We start from the raw sequence: 14,739 nt of genomic DNA on the forward strand, positions 1-14,739 counted from the left end.
TAATAAATTTATTATATTGCCGTCCCAGTTGATATAATGTACACCGGGGCAGATTGAAATGCGCGGGGAAGTTGAAACGGATTGCGAATCTATGAGCGGAAGTGAATATTCACTGTGCTGTTAGCAGCGCAAAACTAGTGAAAGGATTCAACATAACCACAGTGATTATTCACTTCCATTAAGAGATATACCCTCCATTCCAACTTGCCCCGGTGTACCTTAGTTGAAATCGAAAGTAAATCTGATCATGATATTTCCAATCAGTACACCAGGTCTCCTGAATCAATGTTGCACCGAGATGTATCAATTACATTCAATTCTCCACAATACCAAACGCAAAGATTCGATTCAGTTCATCAAGTATAGCTGAGTGAGTCGGTCACGTGGAGATCTCTCAAACTGTGCCACCATGTCACTGAAAAATAAAACTGCTGTGGTTCTCGGTGGATTAGGTGGAATTGGATTTCAAATAGGAAAACACCTACTACGAAACGGAATATCGGTAAGGGATTGCGTTTTGCAAATTTAGAATTCATGAATTCTTGGAAGTGATAGATTGTTCGATTATCGACAGAAGTTATTCATCCTCGATGTCGTGCCAAATTTGGATGGTGAAAAGAGAGCTGAACTACAAAGTTGCAATGTCGAGGGGGTGATCTACTATGAACAGTGTGATATAACGAAAAAGGATCTTCTGGGGAAGATGCTCCGCACGACCGTCGTTAAGAAGTTGCATTTCATTGACATCTTCGTAAACTCAGCGGGAACTATCAACGAACAAAATCCGGAAGAGGTGATCGCTGTTAATTTGGTAACAAAATTTGAATTTCTAGTGCCGTAGGAAAACTGATGGATTATCCCTTCTAGACTGGAGTTATCAACAGTTCCTTGATAGCGCTGGAAGTCATGTCGCTGGAAAATTCCGGCCTTGGAGGGTACATAATCAACATCGCTTCGACAGCCGGACTGGAACCGTTTCCGTATTGTTCCGTTTATACTGCTACCAAGCATGCAATTGTTGGTTTTACCAGAAGTTTGGGGGTAATTTAGGTTGCATGGGTAATTGCGGGTGCATATCCTAACTGTCCTCATTTTTCATAGATCGACACGGTACTTGTCAAAACGGGAGTTAAATTCATTACAATTTGCCCAGGAGCTACGGAAACGACACTTTTTCGGCAGACCCATTTGGGAAGCGTTTTCCTGCTGCCATGGATGGAAGAACCCGGAAGACAGATGATGAGACAAATTCCAGTGCAAAGGTGAGACGAGTGTTGTTGGAAGATCCATTTGTTACAATTGTATTCATCACACATTTTTTTCAGCCCAAGCACTGTCGGGGAATGTGTCATACGGGCACTCGTTGAAGGTGAAACCGGATCCGTGTGGGTATGTGCGGGTGGGAAAATAGAACGCATGTCGCTGCCACTCAGCTGGAACCAGTGCAATTGCATAAAAGATTGCTGATGGACTGCTTTAGTTCAGAAGATGATTGCTTGAGAAGACAGAAGACCATTGATATTATATGCTTTTCAAAAATATATTTTGAGCTTATTTTACATTTGGAAGACTAAACAATGGTTTATTTTGATGTAGGTTATACTAAATCAGAAGAATGATTGTTAAAAAAGAATGCATTTAGAGCAGTATGCTTTTTACTTAAATTTCATATTAAATTACTTAACACATCTTTTTTAAATTTGTCGAACCTCTTAACGGAATCCCTTTATGAAGAGCTTTGAGTGTGTTGGTTTATTTCCTTTAAATTCCGTTATAATTGCTTATACTTTGACATATACGCGTATTTCGTCTACTACTTGCAGACTTCATCAGTGCCAAATACTCAACACCACTTGGCACTGATGAAGTCTGCAACCATTCCCTCGTTTTCACCCAGATAAAAATGTAAACAATAACAAAACTTTTCTCGTTTGATTTAGCTCTTTTCCGCGTTCCACGTAAGTTGTGATTTTAATTGTGAATTTCGGGAAATAAGTGCAAGATTTCCGAAAATCTTGAGACTTGAGGTAAAGTAAGGAAGTAAGTATGCTGCAGTTGCTAAATATTAACAGTATTTCTTTATTTTTTTCCTTGATTTTTTTTACTGAGTACCAATGCTCCCGACGCCAGGAAGGCAGCTCCTACACCTGGACGCCTGGACCCTACCTATCGACCCATCAACTCATGAACCGGAGAGATTTTATGCCTCAGAAAGGTTTTTTAAATTCATTTGGAATTCTGTTTGGTACTAAAAGAAAACAAAACATTGAATCAATAAACATATTTTTATATCAACTGCGTATATTTTCAGGCTTAATAAAATAAATATGATTGAATCAACAAGAAATCTCTTTTAAAAACAAATATATTTTGTTGTTGACCCAGCTGCCAAATTTGACAGCTTACAGCTTGGTAGTGTCAAGGTGTGCCAATGAGGTCGTCTCGAGTTCGATTCCAGGTTCCGGTGCAGGGTAAATAATTTGGCGATGATTTGTAACTAATTTCGATTAATTTGATTCACAGCAAAATAAACTCAATAAATTCCTTCATAAAAAAGCGTAAACAGTATTTAACCCGGCTTCAAGAGAAAGCTGTGTAGTGATTATTGGATAACCGGGAAAAGGTTGAATAAGCGCCTTTCAAGTTCACACACAACTAAACAGCAGGATAACAGCTGTATAGAAGCGTTAATGGATATGCAATAAGAGCTTCTCCCGACCGTTCCAACAGCCATAAGTAGCTGACTAAGTTCGCCAGATTTGCTTGTATAGAGGTTGAGTAAAGGTTTCTCATATCGTATAACGTTTGAATACAGCTTGAGGCTGTATAAATGAAATGAGTAAAGCGTTTACATTGTGAAAATTGTTAGTTGGGCAATCCATTGGTTTTTAGAAACAAAGATACTGGATTGTTGAAATAATAATGATTTCTTTTTGCAGCCAAAGCAAAATTAAATTTTTATTAATTTTACGTCACATATTATTGCGCTTAAAATATTTTTTCTGCGTGTAAATTTAGTTCTAAGATGCATTTAGCCATATTTAATGGGTGTGAAAATTTGAAATTTTTGCTCCACAGTGCTCAAACGGTTCCAAATTGTGTCCTGATTATCGTCCCAAAATTTGAACTCCTTGAGTAAGAACCTGAGTTGACACAAACCATTTGAAGTTTATATGGAAATTACTATGGGAAAACCATAATTTCGTTTCACATCTATCTCAAAATTTACCAATTCAATCTACTTTAGAAAATTATAGCTTGTTGAGGCACAACTTTGTTCAAGACCACTTTTCGATCAAATGTAGAGAACAAAAATTATAAATGATTCAAGTCACTGGTGTCTTATGATTATGCTCAATAAACTGTTCAGCAGGCAACATTGGTGTTTATGGCGCGTAGAATTGAGGACAAAATCATGGCTACTATGTCACACTGCAGAATACAGTGTTGCTCACAATTCAGTTGCTTAATCTTGCCATAAGATTATCAATTTCTTAAACAATTAATAACTATTTTATTTAACGTTTGGCTGAAAAACCAATTTTCTGCAAAGCCCCTAAGAATATCAATAGAACATGTTAACAGTACAATATGGAAAAAGGCTAGAAGAAAATGAACAAAAAGTTTGGTTTTCCCATAGTAACTTCCATATAAACTTCAAATGGTTTGTGCCAAGTCAGTTTCTTATCAAATGAGTTTAAAATTTCGGAGGCCAATCAGGAACCAATTTGAAACCGTTCGAAAACTGTGGAGTGAAAATTTCAAATTTAATATAATTTCAATGCAAATGATAAGTGCAGCAATTGAATTGAGGCACATTCAAAAGATTTATTATAAGGATTTTTTTTAGTATAAACTGCTGATATGCTCTGGAAATACTTCATGAATCGCATTTAATGATTTTTTGAGGAAATCTTACTTCAAAAACGTTTTCAACTCGTGAATACGCAAAATATGAAAAAGCGTGTGACCGGCGGATATAACGTATACCTCGTCTAATTTAACATAGCATAATGAATGCACAATTAGCCGAGTTCATGTTCGCCGGATAAAACGTATATTCATTATAAGTCAGTAGCACCTCCTTGGGGAAAATAATGTTAGTGAGTAAAGGCGGGACCTCCCTTAGCTCAGTCGGTGAAGGTGCAGCTGCAAAGCAAGATCATTCTGGAGGTAGCTGGATTCGATTCCTGGATGAATTGTTCGGGTTAGAAAATTTCTCGACTTCCCTGGGCACAGAGTATGATTCTACTTGCGACACAATTATACTAATGCAAAAATGATGTAGGCATAGAAAGCTCTCGATTAATAACTGTGGAAGTGCATCTAGAACACTAAGTTGAGAGCATGCGATAAGCAATAAGCTTGAAAGTTGAGGAATAAGAATATGTTGTATTCGTTACTTTAGTCATGTAAGATATGGATCCCAGTATTTCACACATTCAATAATAGACAATGGCATGGTATGAAGCAAACTCGAAGGAAATTTATTTTATTTATTTTTTTTTTATTTTATTTCTCGGCCCTAAAATATCCTAGAATTACTTTAAAAAAAAGTAAAAAAAAAAAATCAAAAATACAATATTTGTTCAAAATTGTTTGATATCATCATGCACGGTCTGCTGACAAACGAACGACCTTTCTACATGACACTCATTATCATTCCAGAGCCAGAGCCATTCGCTGTTATTGTGAATAATTTCCACACAATCCTCGTTCGAGTATGTATCGTCCGGTTGACCCTTTTTCCATCTGGTGAAGCCAATCGGTCTGCCAGTCGAGGACCAAGTGAACGAACCTTCGCTGGCCAAATCGTTTGCGCCTATCCACACTTTACAGAGTGCGGAACAGTCCAGCTCCTGGAGAACAGAGTCCTTTAACTGTTCGTACTCTTTGTTGTTTGAAACCGACGCCAATGTCATTCCATTGGATATGCAGTAGTCGTTTGCCCGGTGCCAGTTGGCCTGAAATGATTATCAGCGATTAGATTTCAACGCAAACTTGAACCGCGGGGAATAACCGACAGGTAAATTTGTAATGGTGAATTTTTTGGCACATGATGCTAGCTGGATCAGTGCTAAAAGAGAAACTATAGCCAGTTTCATCTTTCCAGAGAGATTTTGAGAGTATCTGCAGGAACGAGAGGTAGCCGCGTGTGACGTGTGTGAAGTGATGTAGTCAACTGACTGAGAAGAACACTCTGCAAGATGTTCGAGCTTCGTAATCAGGTAGTGCGTGTGATTTTTTTGATAACCACAAAGCTTAAGACATTTTGATTTAATTAATTCGGTGATAGACCCAGAGTTAGTTCTCCAAAGAGAGACAGAGAGACAGGGAGGAATGAGTTTTGTTTGAAATAACATGATTTGAAACTCAAACTCACTCAAACTGGCCGTAAAAAAAGTGACCCTGAATTATATTTTTTAGTTCAAAATATTGTTAAATCAATTGTTTACATATTGTAGGGTGGTTCTACCTTATTTTCATATACATACGTACGCACTCCTGAGGTCAATATAGTGCTATTATTTTGAATGTAGTGAATCATTTTGCATGTTTTCCGATAGGTGCATTCAAAAATTTGGTATTAGTACACGTAAAATTCTGGATATTTGTAGTAGTACACACACTTAGAAATTACTATTTTTACACGAGACGTAATTCAGCTCTGACGTAAATCATGGAAAGTAAACAAACATGGCATGTAAAATTAAGTGTCCTGAACCTGAAACATATGCAACTCGACGAAAAGTGCGTTTGATTGAATAGATTTTCTCATCCTTTTCAACTGATTCTTATGTCAAAAGGGCCGCTTGCATGTGTCGGTCTCAGGGCACTGAAATTTACATGTCTTTTTCGTAGTGTGCAGTAGTACCAACAATCAATACGAAACTAACGATTTTAAATTGGCTCACTACTTGACTAGCCTATTGGTCCCAAGCAAATCGATTAACGTACCTCATTCTAATCGAAATTCTACTACTACACAATGTTTGTTTTGATTCGCTATGAAAGTTTGACAGATAAAATGAACGGTTAGTGGATTTTCCTATGTTTCGAGGGGTGAATCGACTAGCGTGGGACCGAAGAGAGTACCAGAGCTGAGCCAAAAAGTTGAGCACGTTATTTCGGGACGTTCTAGTCTTACCTCTATGGTAGTACAGAAGTAAGTTAGATTATGTCAAAGTTGGCTAGTTTGTATGAAAATCGCCAAAAAGTGCAATTTTATTGACCTCAGGTGCAAATATATTCTTTTTTTTTATTGATTTCAAGCCGTATAACCAGCGATCCTTTCTGCAAAGTAAATTTTGCTGGTTTCCCAGCAAATATTTTTTGACAGAAGGTTGCTTGAAAATCAGTAATTTCTTTGCTGAAAAATATGGGGTTAATTTTGTTCGAATTTCAGTAATATTATGCAATTACGAGAAGCTTTTCTCGTTTTTAATAAGAAAAACAGGAAAACAATGCACCACGTAGTTAGAGAAATCACTTAAGGGGTTACGCCTACCTGCAAACTTTCAAAAAATCGATTTTTTTTTTATTGTCCTAATCGAAAGTATATAAAGTCAAGAATATTTCCTCAAACGATCAAGTTGATCCGATGAAAATTGTGAAAGTTATGCGACGTACAAAAATATTCACTTATAGTAAACCCAACTTGAAACTTTAAACGCGATTATCTCGGAATCATATTTTCAAAACCGGTGCCAAAAATTTCTCGAAATGTATACATTCGATTCGTCCGATTCGTTTTGATTTCTGTTCAGTACTATTTTGTGCAGTCCACAATCGTTCGGATTTCGTCTATCATTTAATTTCGATTTTTTACAGCCGATCAAAGGCAAATTTTAAGGATCAAAAATCAACTTTGCAAGGCCGCCATTTTGTCAAAAAAATTAAAAAAAAAAAAACCGAACGATCAAGGACTAGTTTAACACATGCTTAACGATTTGGCATGTTTTTTTTTTATTTCAGATGATTACATCACAAACCGCAGTTGGCACCGCAAAAAGCGTTTTTTAGAACATCGTCCACGGGGAGCAGCCCGCCAGGACCTCGTTTTTACAGCATCGACTGATAAATGTACCATTTAATGTGTGTTCAATAAACGGCAAAAAACCGATTTTCAATATGTTGCGTCGTTTTCGAGAAAAAAAATCCAATATTTCGCTTTTTTTTTCGGTCTTGCAGGTAGGCGTAACCCTTTAACCCTCTTTTATTTAGTTGTTGTTAAAATAACTCTACAAAAAACTATTAAGTTCTTCTCCATTCGCACGGAAGCATCTTCTCCATCTTTCTACCGAATTTAGTTATAATTTTACAACACAATGCTTTTTTTGCATAATTTTATTTGTAAGCGTTCGTCCAACTAATTAACTACACACTTAGAAATAACTAATTTTACACGTGACGGAATCCGTCTTTGACATAAAAGATTAGACGTAAACAAGCATGTCATGTAAAATTAACTGCTCCGAGACTGAAAAGTTCGTTGCTTGACGAAAAGTACGTTTGATTGAGCTGAATTTCACGTCTATTATGACTCAATTATATGTCAAAATTGACGCTCGTATATGTCAGTCTCAGAGCACCTAGATTTACATGATTTTTTTAAGTGTGTAGAGTCACAAGTCTTTTTGACCGTTCATGATTTGCTGGTTTCCGGCAAAAACAACTGTTAACTAAAGCCCTACAGTAAAAGTATGGACGTCTGTCAAAAGTTGTTCCAATCGAACCGTCAAAATGCACCGCTTTGCTCGATTGGAACAGCTTTTTTCAGTTTTGTGGTGACAGTCGTCCATACTTTTACTGTAGGGCTTTACTGTTAACTAGATTTTCAGTAATTGAAAAGTTGTTTGCTGTTGTTTCAGCTAAAATCGTTTTGCTGGATCATTTTCAGCAAACCATTTTGCTGGAAGATGAAAATAGAATTTGGTGTATATACTGATGTTTTTGGTGTGAATAAAGTGAATCACAAAACCTCCATTGCTAACAAATTCAACTTAAAAGATGGATCCGCCTACCCGCTATTTTGAGGCTACTCATTTTAGAGTCGAAAATCACTCAGTCTAGCCAAAAGGGAAGTTACTCAAAAATGAGTAAACATGCTTTTACTCAAATTTGAGTAAACGTGCCTATGGAGGAAAGTGGGTAACGGTTACTCAGATTATGACATTTGTTAACTGAGTAACCGTTACCCATTTCAGAAGAAACGAATGAATTCCCTCCCTATGAATGCTTTATATATAAATTGTTTCGTCCAGGAAGAATATTAAAAAACACTATGAAAATGATAATTCTATACGAACTGTTAGAGTTGTATACCTTACCAACTAGCTGCTGATAGTTTTTGCCATCCAGGTCATTACGTAACAGCTTCACTTCTGAAAACTAATTTTAAACTCACTGCGCAAAAACCGCCTGTTCACAAGTTCAAAGTGCGCCATTTTGAACTTAGGGAAAAATGATATCAGAACCATTTACCCAGAATCTGGATAGATCCAACTCATCGGAGCAAAACCTGTTTACTCATTTTTTGACAACTCCATATAGTATGCAACAATGAGTGCAATCCATCCAGTCACTGAGTAGCCTCAAAATAGCGTGTACACCGCAAAAACGAAAACGACATAAGACAATCAATACTTTCGACAAGATCAACGTCTGTGGGATGCTAAAGTGTCGGAGATGGAGTACGTGATTAATTAGACAGTTCACTCGTCAACTAAAACTCTGAACCATTTGGTGTATTTTTAAACTTTTGGTTAAAATTTTACAGATAAAAGAAAAAAGAAAGATAGCGATTAACCGAGCGTGGTTATTTCTGACAGGCAAGAAGTTTAATTTTGACAACCGTGGCTGAGTTCTTCTCGAAAACCGATGGATCGACATCACAGGAATTTTCGAACATAGAGTACTATACTCTGAAATCTGTGAAAGGGAATCTAGTATCATGTAGACAAAACGTCCAATGTAACACTGATTGATTATGGCATTGAGAAAAATCGTCCAATGTAACATGTCCGATGTACAACTCGACTTGTCAAAACGTCCTATGTTTTTTTTTTCTTTGTTGTAGCATGACATTCAAAGTAAAATTGTGATTTTACCGTTTCTTCTGAATTTTCAACGTTATTATACACTGACTACATTAAAAATAGTATTGCAAAATGCATTGTTTTTAAACAGTTAAAATAATAATCTGTCGAACTTCAACTTCGATTTTCTCAAAATGGTGGATATGTTACATTGGTCTATTTGAAAAGTGACGCGAGAAACACAACAAATTCTCTCCATATCGGATCGTATTCGAATATGAGAACATGACTCGAGGATTTGATCACCGACTAGAGAGAAACGAGGAACTCACCGAGAAAGCTCGGATGGATAGGATGAAGGGAGTGAATAAGAAGGTGTGGGATATGGTCAGGGAGATTCTAAAGAAGACTCACGACAGTACTAAAAAAACAGTACGACCGGCGATAATAAAAAAAAAAAAAAAAAGTTCGAGGGTGGTGTACAAGACACGACCGCATTGGTGACGTAGGACTACGAAATTTTTGTTCGATTTTCTAGTCTGTACTCTCTGTACTCTGTATTATTTAACGGTTCGGACGTTTTCGAAGATGTCGCGGAGCAGGAGAATGCATACGATGAGGGTTTCTCAACAAATTATTCGATTTTTGTATCATCAATATACATAAATTTAGTGACCAATTGAATGGGTGAATCATGAGTTACTCTATATAAATTCTATTCTAACTCTTTTCTGAATTGAACTTGGTGACCATAAAAAGGGCCGTTTTGATACGTTGGTAATAAGTTTTAACCTCCGAAACCGTACAGAGTGCGTGCGTCCCTGTCGCTTCAGAGCGTAGACGACATCCATGGCCGTGACGGTTTTGCGCTAGGCGTGTTCAGTGTTTGTGACGGCATCACGGATCATATTTTCTAGGAACACCTTCAGCACACCTCGGGTTTCCTTGTAGATCAGACCGGAGACACGTCGAGCCAGACGACGGATGGCAGGCCCTGGATTTTATCACGCAGAACTTCCGATGACGCTTGGCGCCTCCTTTTCCAAGACTTTTGCCTCCCTTGTCAAGACCATTCATTGATGCATGATATTTCCAGAACAACATGTGAAAAGGGCATACAAGCTTTTTGTAAACAAACCTTCTTATGCCCTTTTCTCGCCACCGATATGACACCAACGCAAACCTTTAACATCACCGGGTAGGGGACACTTTCCCCTTCCCGATGATATTGCTGGTTTGCGTGGGCGACTCTCGGTTGGCGAGAAAAGGGCCTACAAAGGTTTGTTTACAAAAAGCTTGTATGCCCTTTTCACATGTGGCTCTTGATTTGTCGTTGAACGGGTGAATAGAAACTAAGCCTAAAGCATTTAAATGATCTTTATTTCTTGTGATTGTGTGGTTTACATGTATGAATTTGTTAAGTGACACAGATTCGTCTTTTCAACTTTGGTACATTTGAGATTTTAATTATTATTTACAGTTCCTAGTCCTATCAGGCCTATTTTAAAGTATGACCACCTTGGTGGGATTGGTTTGTTTTAAATTTGAAAAAGGAGACTACTTATAACTACTATTTACAACTACAACTAACCTACAACTAATATACACCTAACCTACTATACACAAATTGCTTATCAAAGCATGTTCTGATAAATTACATTTTTGTGTAAATTTAGTCTTAATTTCGTTAATTTTGGAATCTATTTTGGCAATGCCTGCCTCTTCATGTAAATTTGTTATTCTAGTGTCGAAAGGACGATCAAGAACCATCCTCAGCACTCTATTCTGAGCGACCTGAATTTTGTTCCTGTGAGTCTGTGCACATGATTCCCACACCGGAGCTGCGTAGAGGATCGCAGGTGCTATGATTTGTTTGTAGACGGCCAGTTTGTTCACCCTTGAGAGGCGGGATCTGCGGCAAATCAGCGGAAACAGACACCTAACCAAGGCAGAACACTTGACTACTGTTTTCTCTACATGCGAACGGAAGAGGAGCTTTTCATCGAACAACATCCCGAGATAGGTTACTTCGGCGGACCACTCAACCCTTGTGCCATCCATGATTACAGTACAAGATGGAGCCGGTTTCAGTTTGGGCGATTGCCGATGGAGGAACATGATCGCTTGTGTTTTGGTGGCATTGATTTTGATTTTCCACGTGGTGGCATAATCAGCAAAGGCGTTAAGGCATCGTTGAAGTTTGTTCGTTATTTCGCGAGGCATCCTTCCTTTGACGGCTATTGCGGTATCATCTGCGAACAGGAAAAACACGCAACCGTCTCCAAGGGGAGGAATGTCGGAAGTGTAAATGCTGTAAAGCAAGGGTCCCAGCAGACTGCCTTGCGGGACTCCTGCTGGGATGGAAAACATGTCGGAAAGACAACCATTCAACGATACCTTAAACGACCTTTGCTGGAGGTAGTTACGGGTGATTTTAACCAGATGTAATGGAAAGTTGAAGTTACAAAGCTTGTATACAAGCCCATTGTGCCAGACATTATCAAACGCTTTCTCAACGTCTAACAATGCCATGGCTGTGGACTTGGATACAGCTTTGTTACTTCGGATGTTATTCATCACCCGCACTAGCTGGTGATTGGTGGAGTGCCCCTTTCTGAACCCAAACTGTTCCGGAAGGAGAATGTTATTTTCCTCGACAAACTTGAGCAAACAATTGAGAATGAGTTTCTCGAACAATTTGCTCAGCGCTGAAAGGAGGCTGATTGGTCTGTAGCTTGAAGCTAGCGTTGGGTCCTTCCCGGGTTTGCGGATAGGTATGATTTTCGCTGTCTTCCAGATACTTGGAAAGTAGTGCAGTTCCAAGCATCTGTTGAAGACAGCAGCCAGCAGAGAGTGAACCTTCATGCTGAGATTTTTCAACACTAGGTTGAAAATTCCGTCAAACCCGGGGGCCTTCATGTTTTTGGTGCATTTCAGCGCTGAGCAAATCTGTTCCACTGTGATTCTATCCTCCGGAGGGATGGCACAAGGGAAGGAATCAAGGTTGAGTACGCATTGCTCAACCTGAACTTCGAGCGGACTTTGGATGTTGGAGCCAAGCAAGTGCGATTTGGCAATATGCTCACCAATCGCATTTGCTTTCTCCTGAGGGGTGATTATGAGCCGATCGTCATCATTTTCATCTTTTAGTGGCGGAATGGGTTTAGGGTGCGTCTTTAAGACCTTGGCAACTTTCCAGAATGGTCTGGAGCGGTCGTCCAGATTCTGGACAAGCCGCCCGAAACTTTTGTTCCGGAATGAGACCATTCTGGAAGCAATCTCCTTGTTCAGATTGGCCATTTCACGTTTCCTCGCTAGATCTCCAGTCCTCTGAAACTGGCGTCTACGAACATTTCTCAGGCGAATTAAGAGTTGGGTGTGGGAATCAATGGCAATAAACTTACCCCTCACTGGAACTCGTCGGACGCACGCCTCGTCAGCCACGGTTATGGCTTGGTGGAGTACTTCCAACGCTCGGTCGATGTCCTCCACGGAGTCAAGCGGCGGGTTGTCGATGATGTGCCTGTCTACCACGCGTCCAAACTGGGCCCAGTTTACGCGATGGTAGTCCTTGCGCAGGCTTGGAGCAGCAGCTACGTTGTATCCCAGTTCAGCCACCACCGGTTGATGGTCGGAGCTGAGTTCGTTTAAGGCTACCGGCTTGGACAAGCCGGTATTTGAAAGAAACAGGTCTAGCGTCGATGGGTTGCCTGCCGGTGAGATGAATGTTGGCTCGTCCGAGAACCAAACGGAGTACAGCCCATGCTGCGAATGGTCGAACAGCAGACGACCGTTCTGGTTCTGCTGGTAGTTCCGCCATGCCTCATGACGAGCATTCAGATCTCCTCCAACAACGAAGCGGGAACCGGTACGGGTGATGGTGGACAGGTCCTTCTTAAATTTTGCCGCTAGTCCACTTCTGGCGGCACACTGTCGAGGGCAGTAGACGGCGATGAACTGGACTTATCCAGTCGACGACTCCACCTCCACACCAAGGGCCTCGATGATAGAGGTGCGGATATGGGACAGAGTGTGGTATTTTATTCCTTTCTTGACGACGACCGCAACACCACCCCCCCTGGAGCTGGTGCGATCAAGCCGGATAATGTTGTGGTCAGGCAACCAGAAGCTGTCGCCGGACTTTAGATGGGTCTCGGTTAGAAGGCCCACGTCGATGCTGTGCTTGCGGAGGAAGTCGGCAAGCTCAATCTCTTTTGCTCTTACAGAGCAAGCATTCCAGGTGACGATAGTTAGCGGCTTAGACGCCATACTGGATGATGAACTTACCGAGCACCTGGATCTGTTCGGGCTTATTGCGGCACTTACGAAGAGCACCGGACATGTTGACGAAAATTTCCATCAGTTCATCCGCTGAGAACAGATCGGGGTTGTTGTTTTGCGCTGTTGGTTGTCTCCAGAATCCAGGGGGGGATGGAGAGCTTTGGCCAGCAAAATCACCGGAAGCTTCTTGAGGGGGGGCGGGTTGCACCCGCGAATTCGCTTGCCTTTGCTGGGGAGCACGAAGAGGCGGAAAATCCTCCGTCCTGAATGCTGGGGTTTTGTCCTTCTTGCGTCCTGGTTGATTGTTGCTTGACGCCTGCTTTCGGATGCGTTTGAAGTCCTCGCGTTTGGAGCACAGTCTGTCGGAACCTTGATGTGCACCACCACAGTTAGCGCATTTTATCGCCACGGCTCCATCCGCAGGGCAGTTGGAAGTGGCGTGTTCTTGAGCGCAGTTGCTGCAGCGTGGCTTGATGTTGCAGTTGCGGGTACCGTGTCCAAAATTGAGGCACCTCATACACTGCGTTACGTCACGATGGCCGCCACGGTATGGCTCCCACCGTACGATGATGGAGCAGATTGATCGGATGGCTTGTAGCGCATTGAGCGTCACCGTCCCTTTCTGGAAGTGCACCAGGAAAAGACAATCCGGGTACGTCTTCACGTTTTCGTCTCTCCTTGTCATTCGGAAGACAGCGATTGGGGCAAGCTTGTACCGGTTGATTTCAGCTTCGACCATCTTGGGGTCGAAGTTTGGTAGACCCCTGATGACTACCTTGAAGGGCTTCTCACCGGGGATGTCGTGCGTGAAGAATTCCGCCTTGGTATCCTTCAGATATTTCACGGCCACTTCGTACTCCGCTTTTGTTCGGAGCATCACCTTGGTGCCGATCCTGCCGAGCTTAAACTCAGCTGCAACGCCCAGCGATGAAAGATCGCCAATCAGCGTGTTGAGTGGGACTTGCTTCACCACCAGTGGAGGAAGCTTCATTTTTGCTGCACTCGGGGTGGCAGCAGTTTCGTTGTCGACGGCGTCGCCGAAATCACCAATGACGCTGACGTTCGTCGCGGTGGCATCGTCCCGTCCACTCGCACCATCGGACTGGCCTTGATTTTTCTTCCTCTTCTTTGACCGCTTCACCGTGGCTGAGGTGGTATTCCCTACATCGGTGGGAAGAGTAGCGTACCTATTCGAAATAGGTACACTCAAGCTACCCTCACCGCTGTTCTTCTTCTCCGTTTTCTCTCGGAGCCTGCTCCGGGAGCGCTGTCTTCCCATCACACGAAGCGACCGACACTACTGACGACGCGATTAAACTGCGAATGTTTGGAACAAACTAGAAACTTTTAGAACAACTCGACAGAGCGAACAAAGACCGAACTGTACTGCTTGACATACAAGCAGAGGGGTTGAGAACTA

The 14,739-nt window shown here is 41.0% G+C and overlaps 1 protein-coding gene across 1 annotated transcript; it reads left to right on the forward strand.

The window, feature by feature from the left end:
- Positions 1 to 399: 399 nt before the first annotated feature.
- On the forward strand, positions 400 to 1,492 carry LOC135698091 (alcohol dehydrogenase 1-like). The gene is made up of 5 exons (XM_065217945.1): positions 400 to 502; positions 575 to 811; positions 868 to 1,041; positions 1,102 to 1,262; positions 1,326 to 1,492. Exons 1-5 carry the CDS (start codon positions 410 to 412, stop codon positions 1,465 to 1,467), a joined length of 807 nt encoding a protein of 268 aa, XP_065074017.1. The 5' UTR covers positions 400 to 409; the 3' UTR covers positions 1,468 to 1,492.
- Positions 1,493 to 14,739: the final 13,247 nt, after the last annotated feature.

Source organism: Ochlerotatus camptorhynchus, unplaced genomic scaffold (genome assembly GCF_037179485.1).
Source record: "Ochlerotatus camptorhynchus isolate MF236.1 unplaced genomic scaffold, CSIRO-AGI_Acam_v1.1 ptg000082l, whole genome shotgun sequence".
NCBI classification, from domain to species: Eukaryota; Metazoa; Arthropoda; class Insecta; order Diptera; family Culicidae; genus Ochlerotatus; species Ochlerotatus camptorhynchus.

Coding starts and splice junctions, on each gene's coding strand:
- LOC135698091 (XM_065217945.1), top strand. CDS start 410: ATGTCACTGAAAAATAAAACTGCTGTGGTTCTCGGTGGATTAGGTGGA. Junction 1,042..1,101: donor GTTTTACCAGAAGTTTGGGG/GTAATTTAGGTT, acceptor CATTTTTCATAG/ATCGACACGGTACTTGTCAA. Junction 1,263..1,325: donor AGACAAATTCCAGTGCAAAG/GTGAGACGAGTG, acceptor CATTTTTTTCAG/CCCAAGCACTGTCGGGGAAT.